This window comes from Passer domesticus, chromosome 4 (assembly GCF_036417665.1).
Source record: "Passer domesticus isolate bPasDom1 chromosome 4, bPasDom1.hap1, whole genome shotgun sequence".
Taxonomy (NCBI): Eukaryota; Metazoa; Chordata; class Aves; order Passeriformes; family Passeridae; genus Passer; species Passer domesticus.
This window is the reverse complement of record NC_087477.1, coordinates 78,302,483-78,319,482: the sequence shown is the minus strand read 5'-3', so window position 1 is coordinate 78,319,482 and position 17,000 is coordinate 78,302,483. Positions and strand designations below refer to the sequence as shown.

General features: G+C 42.6%; 1 protein-coding gene across 3 annotated transcripts in view; it reads left to right on the top strand.

Moving 5' to 3' along the window:
• Positions 1-17,000, top strand: part of REEP1 (receptor accessory protein 1) — an 87,413-nt gene that overhangs the window by 67 nt on the left and 70,346 nt on the right. Inside the window, exons 2-3 of one of the 3 annotated variants that reach the window (XM_064418997.1) lie at positions 2,739-2,782; positions 3,218-3,317. In XM_064418997.1, the coding sequence (XP_064275067.1) occupies positions 3,310-3,317 (8 nt within the window). In that variant the 5' untranslated portion in view covers positions 2,739-2,782; positions 3,218-3,309. Of the gene's footprint in view, positions 1-2,738; positions 2,783-3,217; positions 3,318-15,445; positions 15,678-17,000 lie in introns of those variants that run through there. The other 2 variants (XM_064418998.1, XM_064418996.1) reach the window with 2 other exon arrangements.

Below are 17,000 nucleotides of genomic sequence, written 5' to 3'. Positions count from 1 at the left end.
GTCAAAGGTGTTTTAAATTTAATGTTTTGGGTAAGTCGTGGGCTGGAATGCTGGAAAAACAGGATGACATAGTCCATTAATGTCCTTGAAAATGAACTTATATAGGAAAGGATGCTAAAAGATTATGTGATCAAAGGGCAGCATTCTGAATGAATAAAATAAAATAAAATAAAATAAAATAAAATAAAATAAAATAAAATAAAATAAAATGAATTGGCAGAGACAGAAGAGAAGATGGGGAAGCAGACAGAGCACAAGTTGACAGAAGCCTGGAAAAACTCAATCATCCATGGTACAAACAAAGTCCAGAAAAAATAGAGGTGTTCAAACCCTAGGGGCTAAGTAGAATCCACACAACTGAAGACTTTTTGCTTTTGAAACAGAGAAAGTAATTAGCAATTTGCTTCCATTCCCTAGGATTCTTCATTTCTTGAAATTAAATAAGGGCCAAATATCTTTCTTAAATTATCTTGCTTCTTTAAAAGTTATAAGTTAAAGGTAACCAGTAAAGTCTTGGGTCGAAAAGTGAAACACATAAAATTTAAAATTATGACTCTAAACATCTCTAAATTTGCTGCATTATTTAAGAACTTGTCTCTCAGTATGACAACCATACAATACAGGAAAAAGTACTGTAATTGTAATGTTTGTAATTGGTTTTCTGAACTGGTTATCTTATCACCACTCACAATAGTCTCCACAAAAACTAATGTCTGTTGGAAATATTTTGTGTGTATTTGCCCACTTTCAGTGTGTCAAGAGAAACATCAAAATGTTCATTTATAAGTTTCAGGCTAACCCTGTGATGATGATACAGGTGCAATTGTCTCACTCTGCATTATTTGCCTCTGGAAAACTCAATGTCTGTTGAAGTACCTGCAAAACAAAGCAGTGTAGTAAATAAGCAGAACTGATTGAACCTCAAGACAGCCGGTTTCAGCCTGTTCTTCTGTCTGCATGAAGTCTTGAGCATAATTTTTTCCAGCTGGCCCTACCTACTGGGTTGAACTGGTCATAGGTAAGCCTTTAGCTCCTATGTGAGAAAGAAGTAATCTCTGCAAACAGGAGCTCTTTAAACAGTAACTTCAGAACACACTTCAATAAATTCTTCCTTTCAGCCCCCATTAAGTAGCAGAAAATTTCTCTTGTGTGGGGTATCACTAGAAAAAAAAAAAAAGAAGAGTCTTTGAGGTTTGAATTTAATGATTTGAATTTAACAGTTCAGTTTCAATTGGAATTTAGCAATAAAACTCAATAGCCAATTTTCTGCCTAAACAATTGCACATTCAGGCATTACGCCTACCTCTCTGCATATAAAATCTGGATGTGCTATTCAAATATTTGTGCTTGAAAATTGGCCTCCCACTACCTAGAAGTATTTGATGTCACAGATACTTTACAAGAAAGGGGCATTTCAGTCAGAGAAGGGGCTCTAGATAACATTAACTGTCCTGGCACTGTGTTCTCTAAAGATGTTTTCCATATGAGGGAGCAGATTGTTTTTCGGGGCTCTCCTGCATTTCCAGGTTGAACCTACAAGTGTGTGTGCAGCTACAACAAGCAATGATCAGTGCAGGAAATTATGGAGCTGGTTTTAAAAATCTCTACTGTGGTGACATGCAGGGGTCTCCATTCTCAAAGGTCCTCTGCCTGGGGGAATGTACAAGCACAGAAGAGGAACATGGAGTCCTTTATATTCTAGTGATTAATGATGGAGGTGTAAGGATGTGTAATTCAAGTTGGAAGTGCTTGTGGTCAGGCTGTGAAACCACCAGCTGTGCATGGTGCCAATAGCACTGGGGCTGTGGGGTTGATCCCTGTATGGGATATTCACTTTAGAGCTGCACTTGGTGATCCTTGTGGGTCAACCCAGAATATTCTGTGAACTGGAAACAGAGCTTTGGGAGATAACCCATTTACTCGTTTCTCCAGTATGTCTTGAGATGTGGTGCTAAAGAATGAACAAAAACAACCAGAAACCTTCTTACTCAGTAGCACCAAACTGATGCAGTTAAATGTCTCCTGTAGTAGCAAATGTAGAGCAGTCTCTACTCGTATCCAACCTGGCTCTAGTTATAGCAGGGGAAGGTAAAAGCTCCTTACTCAGGTACAGCCTCCTTACCTCAGCACACCTCACCTGCATCAGCTTTGCAAGAGTGGCAGGACTGGTTCCAAATAATTTTTTCACTCATTATCTCTTTACCATAACTTAAAATAAAATAATTCATGTCATACATTAGTTAATATTTTCTCACTGTCTGCAGCTGAAGGAAGCACATATTTTGATACAAAGTACATTTTAATTTCATGAAATTAAAATTTCATTTTAATTTAATTAAGTTGACTTGCTGAAGGGAAATGCTGACCTACTCTTTTCCACTCCTATACCCATTCTGCAGTGGGGACTGTCTTTTGCTGGTGATGAGTTAGTAGGACTTCAATTTTTTGTCCCAACTGTAGAAACAGGAAATCATGAGAGGACTCTTAGGATGATAAATCAGGATCAATTATTAAATTTTAATTGACTGTTAATGTAGCATTTAATTATTTAATTGTGTGTTAAGTATTATCTGGGGATTGTAATTAGATATTAAATTTTGCAGGTTAATTCTAAAGTTAAATTAGTATTTATAGACAGAGTAAAGCAATAACCTTTACAAAGTAACCATGAACAAACATTATACATGAAGTGTGGTGAGTAATTCTATGCTGGTTTTGTTTTCCCTTGACTGCTTCAGAGGAAGAAGGCCTGTTGTGGAAGAAAAAAGCTCTGTCCCCTCAGGTAATAATACATTATCAGTTAATAATTCAAAGGGTTTGGGGTATCATTCTTAAATAAAAGAATGCAAATCAATATTATCTTGATGGATATATTTGAACCACGTTGTAGAAACCACCACCACAGCAGGAATGTCTTGGTGATGTACAAAAGGAGACATTGAAAGGTGGGTAAAGAGATACAGTGAACTTTAAGCAACATTGTTTGATGATCTGAGGAGAGTTGTTTGTTAATTAGCCTAACCTCCTGAAGCCTCGCACCAAAACTGCAAACAGAACCTGTTACTCATATTTTGCTACTTAATAATGTCCAGGTTCTTCCATCATTGAAACAACATAACCTGGCTTTGGCAAAGTTAGACTTCACACCTTTTCCCGCCAGTGCCAGAGAGATTCTTTTAGTTTATTTCAAGTCCATCCTGCTCTTTATTTTAAACAGATCTGTTTTGTGATGGAGTGTCTTCCCTTGGGAGGAAATTTACACCTTTCTCTCATGGATCTGACAGATTTCAGCAGCTTGGGCTGCTGGGCATGTGCAGGTCAGTGAGTCCTAGACTGGGGGTAGAAATTGTTCTTGTTTTAAACTAAAACTAAACTACCCTCCTACGTACTTTTCTAAGAACATTTGGACTAAATCACACTGCTGCTTTTGATTATTCAAATCCACATCTTGGAAGGTCTCTTTCAGCCTCTGTAATTTAATGCAGTTTTTGACAAAGTAGTGAACATTTGAGAAGTGGTGATCCTCGAGTTACAAGTATGTGCAATTTGGACAAGAACTTTGACTGTTCTTGAATGTGTATCCACTTAAAAAGAGGCTCAGCCTTTTGACTGGAGGGAGGACACACTGGAGAGTGATCTCAGTGGGTGGTTGTAAGTGCATGAATCTTATTGATGGACTGCAAATCCTTCCACCCCCTGCAGAGAACTCCAGCTCTCTTGGCTCTAGTTCTTCTGTCCTGTCACTTACCAACTCGCCCTTGAACTGGAGCAATAAATGTATTGTGTGCTTTACCTGCTACTGCAGTAACTGATTCCAGTGGAAAAATGCAGTAACTTTTCACATGAAGGGTCAACTGAGAAATAATTCCCTATTTTTAAAAAATTCTGTATATTGTGCTGATATAATGTTAACAAAGCTAAAGTAATGTATCACTGAAGCTAAAAAATTTTTGAAATATTAAGAAATATTAAGATACCAGATATTGGTGTATATACAACTGGGAATATTTAGAAGTTGTATATTGCTAAATGTGACCTAGTTGGTACAGCACAGAGCTGGGAGCCAGATCTGGAATCTAGCACTATGTGTGTCATAAGGCAGATCATTTAATTCACCTCATTTCTCTGTAAGTGGGGATAACAATAATCATTCTTATGAATTGCTTTGTGTTGTGCACCTGAAAGATGATGAGTTCTATAGCTACTAATTAAACATTATTTTAATCTTCAAATTTACTTTCCCTGTTAAACTTTAATAAGTGTTTATGCTCCCTTAATGCCAGAGAGGAAAAAAAGCATGATTGTGAAGCAGCTGCTAAGAATTTCTCCCAGAAGATATTTAATATTAAATTGGGATTGAGTCATCTGTTTTAGATAAAGGGGCAATGCAAGAAATAATAAGTGAGAGTTGAAATTTTGAGTAAAAAAATATTCAAAGCAGAATCTGAGCAGCTGACACCCCAAACTGGCTCCCACCCCCCAGTACCCTCTGTCCAGAAATTGGAAATAGGCATTGTAATTTCTCTTTGGCTTAGAGCAAATGTAACAGTATTGCTTATAAATAGTTACAGCTGTAAGTTACAGATTGTTCCTGTTGTTGTCTCAGTGTCAGCTCTCCTGCCTTGTGCAGAGGGCTCTGCATCTCCACCCAGCCCAGGAGAAGGGAGCACTGGGCAGTTCTGGGGCCACTGGGATTGCAGTGGACTGGTAATTTTTTCACTCACTGTATTTGTCATTGTAAACCACTTTGTGATTTTCTACTCCTCTCTGTAAAGTTCTCCAAGTCAACTACATGTCAGTGAAACTTTAGAGTGTCTTTTCCCTGGTCTCTCTTCACAGCTGTCAGAGACTAATGGCTGCCCTCCAAACCCTGGGCTTTGATGGTAGAGGTTTGTGGCTAAAATTAAAACAGTGGTTCTAAAGCAGATTCCTAACTCCAATGAAACTAGGAATTTCATCCACTGATTTAAGAGATCATATGGCAGCCCTGTCTTCTTGTAAGAGGAAGATTGCAATCTGTCCTGTCTCTTTCTTGTCTCTTCTGAAAAGCATAAGAAGGTACATTTGAACTTTTCCTGCTTCCCAATATCTACTGCCCTAAACAGCATAATTGCAGGTCTTTTTCCAAAATGGAAATTACATTTTCCAGTTTCCTATGCAGAGGAGCTTCTGCTGTGGCATAGATTTCCGTTGCTGCTTTTTACTCTTATTTCCTATACACAGTTTATCACATAATAAAATTTACAGCTGCAATTTTCTAATGAGAATTAGAAACACAGCCAAGTTACTCCAGGCTGTTTCTGTTGTTTGACAAACTTGGACACATAAACAGTGAGGAATAGCTTAAAACCTGTATGGTTACAGGTTGGGGTAACTGGAGACAGATTAGTTTCAAAAGCAAGTAGGGAAATATTTGAGGTGATTGAAATAATTAGCAAGGCTGAAAATTATTTTATAAATGCTGTATTGGAAAAAACATTTAGCAGATCATTGGAGGACTGAATTTTAGCAGGCACAGTTGTATGTCTGGTGCTGGGTTGCCTGACTCACTCCATGAGATGATTAGCATTGTGCCTCTGGTTGCAGCAGAGGTTGGATGTATCTCACTTTGTATAGCATGTAGGTCACAGTCTGCCAGCACAGAAAATGTGCATTTAATGAACTTCATCCTCCAGCAGGCATCTCATTGTCTAAGCCTACTCTGCAGAGAGTGAAAAGAAGCATCTCCAGTAGGAGATTAATACTAAAATAGATGTCTAGAATAAGTGGGACAAATTATCCCTCAGAGATGTCTGATCTTCCTCATTTGCTGTAGAGGTCTCTAATTATTGATTTGTGTTCTACCCTTTCTGCTGGAGTAAATGCTGAACTAGTTACAAACATGGAGTGGGGTGGTGTCTGTGCTACTCTGGTTTACACATTGTTGCCCAAATTGGGCAGGCATTGAAGTTCTGGGCTTTTTCCTTTGTCAGAAGCTACTGCAATGCATGCTGGTATGGGGCACTAAGGAGCTAATGAGGAGTACAGTGTGTGCTCAGCTCTCACAGGTTTCCTGTGGTACAGGTGACCTCATGATCATTAGAAGAATAATGTCTATAGACAGGAATCACAGGAATTGGTTGTGGGTTTAAAGGATCTTTTTTAAAGAGAGAGAAAAATGAAATCTTTATTCTTCAAGTTCATTATTTTATCAGACTCTTTTAAACATATATATTATTTTTACACAAAGAATGCAAAATAACAACCCCAAGCTATAAAAGATACATATAAAAGTTTACAGATGGTTCAGAATATTTACATTTCACTATTCCATGGCAGTGTGTTAGACATGCTACAGTGCACTGTAGGCTATTTGCTCCCCAAATGTATTTATGTAAAGTCTTTCAAAGTCAGCAAAACATAAGTAGTGGAAATGAGGCTTTAACTGGCCATAGAAATATTGCTTTGTAGGCAGCCTGTTGGCATGGGAGAACAGGATGTGCTGTGATTGTTAGGACTTTATGGGCAGTTTACCAACCTGAGGCTCAAGGAATGCTGTGTTAAAGCATGTTGGGAATAGTGCTACTGGTTCACTGTGTGGAACCAGTGTTAGTACTTAACCTCTTTGCACTTACATGGTCATCTCTGGGATGAACAAATATTTACCCACCTTTGAAAGGTACCTTCTGTTCTTCAGAGAAGTGCTGAATAAATACAGGCTAGTATTACCCTCATCAGCAGGTAATCCTGTTAATCTAACATACACTCTCTGTCCATGTTGAATATGTTCCATGCCACTTGATCATTGTAGTTAGATTAACAAAGGCTATTACAGGGATTAACTCTTAAGTAGTGGCTGCATCTGCCCCCCATGTGTGTTTACTATGACCCAAAGCCAAAGTCTGAAATTCTCTTGCCTACAACAAATAGAAGGAATGCACTTGACTTTTGCAGAACCAGTTTTCCACCCAAAAGAACAACATCTTGACCCAAGAGGTTGTAACACAACCTGTTGCACAGTGCTGTGATAGCTGCTGTGCTGCTGGCACCAGGGGAGAAGCTTCAGTGCTAAGACAGCTCCAGATCTCTGCCCATCACACCAGTTTTACAGAGTTGTTGTAAGGGTAAAACTGTCTCATTTTTCACTGCACTGTAACTGCTACAGGTCACAAATTTATGTCTAGACTACTTTATAAAATATTATTGGAGATGAGGTCCTCCCTGGTGTCATGCAGGCTGAAAGTTGGCCCTGCTTTGGGCTGAAAGTTGGCCACAATGACCTCCTTGGGCTACTTGTGACTCAGTTGTACAAAGTCAGGTGTAGCCTCAGCAGCATGGAGCTTGGCACGAGTTGAAAATCATCCCCAGGGCTCCTGAGGACATTCCTGTGTAGCTGCCTCAGAGTAATCTGTGTTGCTACAGCAACACCTTCATCAGCAGCTCCCTGGCTGGTGTCAGGGCAGTTCTGGAGGACTGCATGATGTGCTGGCACACTTCCCTGGGGACAGAGATACACCTTCACTGCTGCTGGCAGTGCTGGGCACTGGCTCTATTTTGTCCATTTCATTTCAGTGGCACTTGGAGAACCTTTGGGCTCTTAGAGATCTGGAATGTATTTTCAACAGAGGATGGCTGGGCTGGTGTCTGAGGGAGAAGAGAGCACAGCAAACACTGCATCACCTGCGTGCACTGCAGTTATGAGTCTTACTGGAGTATGGAGGGAGAACATGTATTTGCAAATGCTTCGTTTAGCAGCTTGAGAGGTTGGAACTTGCAGTTTTCTGGCTGGAGACTGATATGGAAAATGGGAGTTGAGGACAAATGCTATTTTAAAATTATTATGAAGATGCTGATTTTTTAAAGCAGTTTTCTGTTATCTTCTTTCTCTTTGTTAGAGTACAGTGTGATATTGAAGTCTAGACTGCTAGGAGTCTAAATTTCCATTTTCAGGTGTAGCCTTTTCAAATTTTGTGCTAAGCAGATGTACTGGATCACTATTTGTGGGGAAAAACTGCTATTGTTTTTCTCAGTCAGGTATGGATGGTTCAGAAATGGGTTAGAATACTTTCAGTAGCCATATGAAGTGTTGGGAGCTCTCTAATGCAATGCCCACAGCACTCTCTTTGACCTCTGTGAGCTGTAAGCAGGTAGCAAGCCAAGGAATCATTATCTGGTCTCATTAACAGTGGCATTAAAGTGAGATATTGTAAGGCTTTAGAAGGGAGTAAAGTTTATAGGGATGGGGGGCCTCTATAAATAGCCTGTAGAAGGTAACTTGAAAACTCTTATCACAATGGATGAAGTTTTCCTTTGTCTTTTTTTTTTTTTTTTAACTTCTAATTGTTTGGTTTGGATCCTGGGTTTTTTTTTCTGTTTCCGTTTTGGAACGTAGCCTTTTTTGTTCCCTGGGAAGACAATTAATTCTTCTTTCTACTGCCACATATTGAGAGAGAGAGAAGCAGGATGATGCTGCAAGTTTTTCGTGTATCCTGCTGCAGAGAAAAAATTTAGTTATATAACTTGTCCATAAAAAGAGGCCTCTTTTCCCTGTCATCCTTTTTACTTTTTCCAAAATGGAATAAAACTGAAAGTAGCTTAGTGTGGTGGAATTTCATGTTCATGAATATACAGTGTATGAGAGCTGGTGTCTTTAATATGCTCTGTGTTTTGACACGCAACATTTCTCTTTGCATTTGTAACTGAGGACAAAACAGTTATAAGGCAGTGAGTGGTTTCTACACCTTGAGAGGAACAGAACAGGGCACACATGGGGGATGCAGGTGTCTGGGAGGAAGAGAAAAATCCTGGCAGAAGTCTGAGAAAACCCCTGGAGAAATGAGTGCACTCACAGCGAGGTTGCTGCTCACCTGCAAGTACCTTGAGCAGCTCCTATGGGAAGGCTTCTTTGCCAGCTGTGCCAGGGCAGCTCGTTTCCATCTGCCTCCCTCAGGGCTCTACACAGAATTGAAACCATATCCTGCTTTGTGCTGGGATTTAAACTGATCCAGAAGGTCAACAGCAGCCTTTTAGTAAAACCATTAAATAGTATTTATACAGTTACTGAAACATGTTTTAACGCTGCCATATTAGCCTAGTTATTACTTGGGGGATTTCATCTCTGTGCAGGATACTGCTAAACAGAGCAGTGCTTGTCATACCAAAGTAGTTGGCTAAAGGTAGTTCAGCAAGGGGTGGTGAAGAAGCCCACTTTGCTTTCCTCTCTTATTGCCTTCAGTTCTTTTATTACATCAGTCTGTGAAGACAGTCTCTGGAAACTGCTAAGACCAGTGTGCAGCAATCTCCTGACATAATTAGGACTATGGATAGCCTCCTGCACATTCCTTCTCTGTTTCCTTGAAGGCAACTTCTCTTCTGCTCATCAGAGGGGCCCCTTTTGTTATTTACAGCCTCTTGTTATCGTTTGCATTCCTGTTTGCACGGCGTGGCGCCTCAGTGAAACCTCAAGGCCGTGCACTGACCGTATTTCTCTCAATATCTCTCTTGAGCAAACATCATGTTCACACTGGCTCTTGACTGCCTGCCTCCTTTCTCTCTGTGTCTCCTTTAAGGTCAAGAATATGGTCAAGTCATCCTTCAGCACATTCGCTGTTGTTACCATCATTAAACACTGCACGGTAATAAAATTCAGAATAATCCATCCTTCCAGAGCAAGAATGTAAGGACTGAACCTCTGGATGAAACCAAAGCTCTGTACATCTCAGTATCTCCTTCCTGGAGGTAGCTGATAACAAGGGCCCACAGGGACACGTGAGCAAATTTGAAGAGAAACCTTCCCTAGTTTTGACTCAGTAGGCACATCAACAAAAGCTTGCCATGGCCATTAAATATCCTGTTTTAAAGCTAAGATAGGCTTGGTCTTCACACTGGTTTCAAGTTTTGACAGTATGCCTTATTATTCAGAGTCACTATTGAAGGATTTTTGGGTTGGTTTGTGTTGTTGTTGTTTGGGATGGGTTTTTTGCTTATATGTAGTTGGGGGGAGGTTTATTGAACTGTTTCCATTCTTTTTACATTTCAGTTGTTCGCTGTCCATAGGATTTTTAGGAAGTAAATAGTAACAAATAGCAGCTAACAAGGAGCAAGGAATCTGAATGTCAGAAGTCCTGTAACAACAATGGTAATTTTTTAATGTCTTTATTGACTTTTAAGATTGAAAAAGTAATTCCCAGTCTAAAATACTCTTTCATCAATTTATAAAATGCTGTAAATCAAGCATTTTCTTTGTTCCTTATGTGTCCCTTTTATCTCAGGATATTCTATTATTGTAGGATTCTGATCAGTATAATGGAAAACATGCTGAACTGGGATAATTTCTCATGGAGCTGGAGGGTCTGCAGATACCTCAGAGCCACTAATGAGTTAATATAAAGCACATGGATTTATTCCAAGGCAGAGGAAGCATCTTGTACCATGTAAATTTCATGTAGCAGGACAAAGTTACAAAAGAGGATATGGAAGGCAAAGAGCAGACTTCTCAAAATATACTTTTGATGCACAACCTGAGGTATTCAGAGCTTAATATCTGAGATACTGAGTATCAGTGGCTGAGATCTGTGCTGCAGAGTTTTCTATTTAGATAATTTGGGCTAAGCCCTCCCATTTTGTTGACCTAAAGCCAAATGATACATTCAGACATGCTGGTGTCCAAGTTTTCCCCAAGCTCTGGTAGTGAGTCACTGAAATCAAGAGTGTTTCTCAGAAATTGCAATTCCCAGCGCAAATGCCAGACCACATCACTTTTGAGACAAAATAGGCATTTCTTAATCTCTCCTTGCTAATGACCATAACTCTGAAGCAGTTAATTCAATAATAAAGATGGAAATAGCAGCCAGGAAATGCTGAATGTCTCCCCATGCTGTAACAAGTCTCCCCCATGGGTAGGATTAACCTTTTCCTGTCTACTCCATATTTGTTAGTGAAGCTGTCATTTCAGAAAGGGGCATTTTTCATCACTGTGTTCAGGAGCTGCATTCTTCTTGGATTTTTGCTCTAATAGTCCATGTTATCCCATGGACTATTCTTTTGTTTTGCTTTCCAAGTAGAAGTCAGGAGATAAATGTGAGAAATCACCCATTCTATTCCAGTGGGTGGAACACCAAACATTTATCTTTCAAGAGGCTGAATATATTTATCTATGTGTGTGTGTGTGTGTGTGTGTGCTTTCCTTGATGGGATGCAGACTATTTATTCCTGATCAAACTATCTTTCTTCTCCTGAGACTTTTTAGGTGCTGTAATAACACTGCCTGATATATGTGTGCACTATGGTTATGTGTAGTTTATTTCTTTTTATATTCATTTTTTGGTTTTGCCACATGAACTTCAGCACCCAACTATCAGAGGTTTTCTCTGATATTTTTCTCTATTCCTGGGTACATTTCTTGGCTGGGTTGTCTGCACTTCAGCTGTTCTTAAATGCCTCTGGTGTAAGTTTGATTTGTTGGAGGACATCAGAGTTGTCTGCACTTGCTGCTTCCTGACCTTTTCTGGATTTGGTAACAGAGTGCCCTGTGCATGTGTGTCAGTGACGCTTTTGTTCTAAGAAGCCCTGGCTTGGCAGTTGTTGTTCAGCTGTGAGGCAGAGATCCCCTTTCCCTGGCTCAGAGAGGAATGAGTCTGATTATAGTAGAGCTGTTGGGGGGTCTGACTTTTCCATGGCTGTGAACTTCTCGGAAACAGCAGTTGCTAGGAGAAGACTGCGTAGTATTTACAGCAAGGGTGGTGGCTCTGCCTTCAGTGACAAAGCTGATTTGTTTTATAATTTGGAAACAGAAATCAGACCATCTAATGGTGCAATCTGTGTAGGATTTTTCACTGCCAAACCTACTGTTAAAGCAGTTCCAAAATGTTCCATGAGCATTGGATGGCATTTCTGCTGAGCTGGCATATAAATTAAATAATATCTGTTCCTATGCTTTAACTCTTCTGGTTTTTGGGAGTCTTTTTGTTTGTTCAGTTTGGTTTGGTTTTTTATAGACTGGATGAGGTGGTTTAACAGCAAAGGGAAGACTTTCTTCAAGCAAAGCCTCTTTCCAGGATGCTTGGGATGTCACATGCAGAGCTCATAGGCACAGAGCTGTGTGACTTGTCCCAAGACACAGCCCATGAGGAGTAGGTAGGGGGAATTGTCACCCTTCCACTGGTGACTCAGTGGAGCTGAGTGTCTTTCCTTCCCCCTCTGTTTACCAAACAGCTGTTTCAGTAAACTCCCTGCATTTCCTTAAGTTTGCCATCACCAGACTACCTTGTTAACTGTCTGTGTACATTTGAGGCTTAAGATCAGGTAGTGATTGTGCCAGTTGTGTACAGAGCAGCAGCACAAGAAGGGTCCATGAGCTCCTTACCCCTGTCAGAGATGCTGCCAGCCACAAAAAAAAAAAAAAAAAAAAAAAAAAAAAAAAAAAAAAAAAAAAAAAAAAAAATTCCTGTAACGTTTTTGAGGTTTGCTGCCCAGAAAAGAGCAGTGGGGTCAGCAGCAATGGCAGCTGGCAGGAGTTGCAGTGAACATGGTGAGCTGGAAGAGGCTGGAAGGAGGCAAGAGTGAAAGAAGTTGATTACTCATGCTTACATGAGTTAACTATTAAGAGTCAACAAATCCTAATCACAAGCCTAAGAAGCAAGGATGCACCTTAGCCTTGTCAAGATAAGAGAAGCAGAATGCACCTTGCCAAGATAAGAGAAACAAAACCTATTGTCAGCAGAAAATGCTGAGCCAGCCATCGAAGGACTGTGCATGTTTCAGAAAGAAAGGTGAAAAGGGCAGAGTGAGGAAGACTCGGAGCCTTCGTCAGTGCAACCATCAGAGTACACTGCACTTGTGTGTTACATATGCAAATGCTGTTAATGATTTCTGGGAAGTAATTTGTATAAGCACTCCTATCCCAAGGAATATAATGAATATGCATGAAATATAACCATAAATTGTGCTGTGTAAAAGTGCTGGATGTGCTTGTTGGGAGGAGAGATCCCCAAACACCCACCTCATTGAGTCGGTCTCTGAGATGATTCTTAGCTCAGCATGGGAGGGACTCAAGAGGACATGAGGCTGAGTTATGATTTGAGCACTGAAATGTTTTGCTGCAGCTTTAGGTGTTGTCCTCTGTATTATCTGTCTTTATGATCCAATATCTTCTCTTGTTGGTCCAGGAAATATGCAGCAAGTACTATGCTTGAAATGTGCAGCAAGTACTAAGTGGCAAGTTTTGTGTACTTTGGTGATAACACAAATATTCTTGCAGAGAGATCTGTGCCTTGTACTTGATAATATCCCATCATTAATTGTAACAATGTTGTGGATTGTCTGCCAACGCGCAGTCTAAAAGCTCACACTAAATAGTCCTGACACAGGAAAAATCTCGGATAACAGACTTCCAAGTACTTATTTGGCTACGATATACAAGCAAGACAGCCACAGGATGATTCACTGCTTTAAGAATTTGTGCTGGATGACCTAATACCTTCTTTTGGAGAGAAGGCAGCTCTCCCTTAGAGCAAGCACGCCAGGAGAGGACGGCTAATTTACACTTCTTACTGCAGCATCACACCCAGCCCTGCCTTTGTGGTGCCTGCACAGCAGTCAGTGCTGGCTGGAGCGACGCTGCCGCTCTCGACCCTCAGAGTCCCTGAGGAAAGAGCGTGTGGTGGCCCCACACCTGCATGTGTGGCTCGCAGCCGTGTGTAGCCCAGAACTGCGGCGCTGGGAGCAGAATTGCGGCTGTGGCGGTGCGGAGGTGCCGGCTCAGGGCGCAGCGCGGGGTGGAAGTTCCCTCTGCTGGAGGAAAGGACCCACTGCGGCCAGCGCAGCTCCCCCGAAATTTAATTTCTGGAGGTGCTCAACTTTAATGACTTTAATTACGTGTCTCTCTGTGCCTGCAGCTTTACCTGAAGGCAGTGGGTTTTTGGTCTGTCGGTCCCTCGACGTATTGGTTTTCTGGGGACCAGATCCAGAAAGCCAATATTAAAAAAAAGGGTGATCCTGTTATGGAGGACTTTTGATCTAAGCAGAAGAAAAAATGAGGTGTAAGGTCAAGCTGGATGGGTACCTGATCTAGTGGGAGGTGTTCTTGCCCATGGCAGGGAGTTGGAATGAGATGACCTTTAAGTTCTCTTTCAACCAAACCATTCTATGAGAAGGGCTGGATACTGTGGATGGGGCTGTGAGGATGTCTGTGGTAACCTGGGACTGGAGAAGTCTGTGATCAGCTCCTAGAACTGCTGCCTCTGGTTTGAAACGTTCAGTCGCTCCTTGCAAGAGTTCTTCCCAGGTTACTCACAATACATGAGAGATTTTCAGCATCTTTCAGCTGTGCTGTCTCAGAATGATGGGGACACTTTGCTGCAGGTGCCCAGACTTCAGAAAGAGCAGTGTGGCATGGAGGTGAGGATCCTGCAGTGCACCCAGGGACAGGGTGGCCGGAGCCCTGGACCTAATGCCAGAAACAGGCCAGCTGCTCCCCAGACCATCCTCCAAGTAAAGCCTGGGGCTGCTCTGGTGGCAAGCTTGAGATCTCAGGATCACTGCAAGACAAAACCTCATCATGAATTGCCATGGGCACGTGTGTGCTTCCAGTAGAAGGGAAAAACCAAAGCAGTGGAGATGATTTCAGGCAATCTAACCACATTTGGCACGTGCCAGTGAAAGAAAAGAAGAGAACCCAAATGAAACTTAAAGAGAACAACTTGCAGGTCAAGCCAACGTATGTTGTTTTGTGTGTGGGCAGCCGTTCCTCATGGAAATTTGACTTGACAGCCGTGAGACCTGCTAATGAAAAATGATTAGGAGAGATTCCTGCTTGTCATCACAGACAATGATGGGAATTTACCTGGATCCTGTGGCCAATACCTTTGTATTACAGTTGCGAAATACATTATTTTTATTTTTATTAGAATTGGGCATATTTCATTTTTACTTATAACAGAAATTTACCTGGATCCTGTGGCCAATACCTTTGTATTACGGTCACAAAATACATTCTTTTTATTTTTATTAGAATTGGGCATATTTAATTTTTACTTATAACAGAAATTTACCTGGATCCTGTGGCCAATGCCTTTGGAGTACGGTCGCGAAATACATTCTTTTTATTTTTATTAGAATTGGGCATATTTAATTTTTAATTCTAACAGGAATTTACCTGGATCCTGTGGCCGATACCTTTGTCCGTTGTGCCTGGACGCTTTGGGGGGTGGGGGAAAACGGGGAAATCCTTCTTTTTCTATGGATCGAAGACACCCCTCGATTCCGAGCCTTTCATGTGAACAGTCCCTTGGGTTTCCTCCGTGTCCCTGCTCGGCTGCGGTGGTCCAGAAGCGCCCTTGCACCTGCCGGGTGCCGCGTCTGTGGCAGGGACCCCTTCTGCACGCACACGCCGGGGTCTCCCTCCGGGGAGTCCTGCGGGAGCGGGGAGCGTGGGGGGCTCCTCCTCCTCCTCCCGCGGGGGGCGGCTGCGGGCCCTGCCCAGCGTGGGCGGCCGGGCCGGGCTGCGCGGAGGCTGCGGGCGGTGCCGCCAGTGAGGCTGCGCTGCGCTGCGGGGCCGGATGGCCGAGCCGCCCGCCCCGCGCACTCGGGCGGCGGCCGGCAGCGGGCGAGGACACCGGGCGAGCCCTCCCTGCCGGGAGAGCCGGCCCTGCGGCACACGGCAGCGCCATGGTCTCATGGATCATCTCCAGGCTAGTGGTGTGAGTAGCTGCCGCTGGGGCCGGCCGCGTGTGCCCGCGGGTGTGTGCGCGGCGCCCGTCCCTGCTCGGGATGCTGGGCTAATTTTAGCGGGTTGTTGTCGGGGCCGGGGCGCCCGGCGGGTGAGGCGGGAGGTAGGTGGGTCAGGTGGGATTTTCCAGCATGACAAAATCACCGAGGAGAGGGTGGAGGGTGAAGCGCTGCACAGCGCAAGGTGACGGGGGAGAAAGAGAGCGGGTGGCATCGCTCCGGGCTCGGGGTCCGGAGCATCCACGGGTGGGGAGATGGGCATGGATTTGGTGCTTTGTTACCGGGCTCGGCGCGGCTGGGGGCTCGCGAGGGGGCGTGGGAGAGGCGGCCGCGGGGTCTCCCGGCCGCCGCCGCCGCTTTCTTCGGTCCGTTTTGCAAAAAAAAACCAAACCAAATATTCCTTTTTGCGACTCGCCGGCCATCCTTCCAAAAGACGGTCTCGCTCTCCCTTTAACCTGCCAGGCTGCGAGAAGAAGCGTGTGTCTCTTTGCGCTTGTCCTACAGCTTTTCCCTGGCTGATACTGCTCTAGGTGGGAATACATGTAAAAATTCCCTGGAAATTCTTCCCAGGCAACAGGGGGAAACGGAGCAAGCTCGAGGTGTATATTTATCTGCCCCATCTGAGAAGAGGTTTAGGGAGAAAAAAGGCATTTTTTTTTAATGTGATTTGGAAAATTCCTGGAGGAGGGAGGTTACAGTCTTAAGGTGGGGCAGCAGGATGGCTGATCTTCCTTCTGGAAATGTGACTGGGGAAAGCTAATAGATGGCATCAGATCAATAATTTGCCAGTTTTCTCCACCACATGCATACAGATGCCTCTCCTGCAGATTCAGGAGGACATCTGTTGTGCTCTTGAGTTATTTTAGAGCGTCTGTGAGGGCCTGTCACTTTCTTTGTCTGAAAGAAACGTGCCACGATGTTGCACCATCAGCATGCTTCCAGAAAAGCATTTTCAAGGTCTCTTTTGCCTTACAAGATGAAATAGCAAAAGGAAAACTCACCTTCATCTTAGTTATGTCTCTGTATCAGTAAGACATTAAGTGTCAGATATGAAGATTTTAGGGGGCTCTAGAGTTGAATTTAGCCCCTGGAGGTCGGTCATCTGGATTTAACTGCAGCTAGCCATTATTTGGCTTGCACTTCATTCTGGGAAAGAGTGTTAAATATTTAAAAGATTTAATTTGAACAGTATAACTCTGCAGACATCTCTGCCAGCAATGTGAGATGTAGCATGCACTGTTTAAGGCAGCTTTTCTTTCTTCTCTACTAGACTAATTTCCACTTTGAAAAAACCC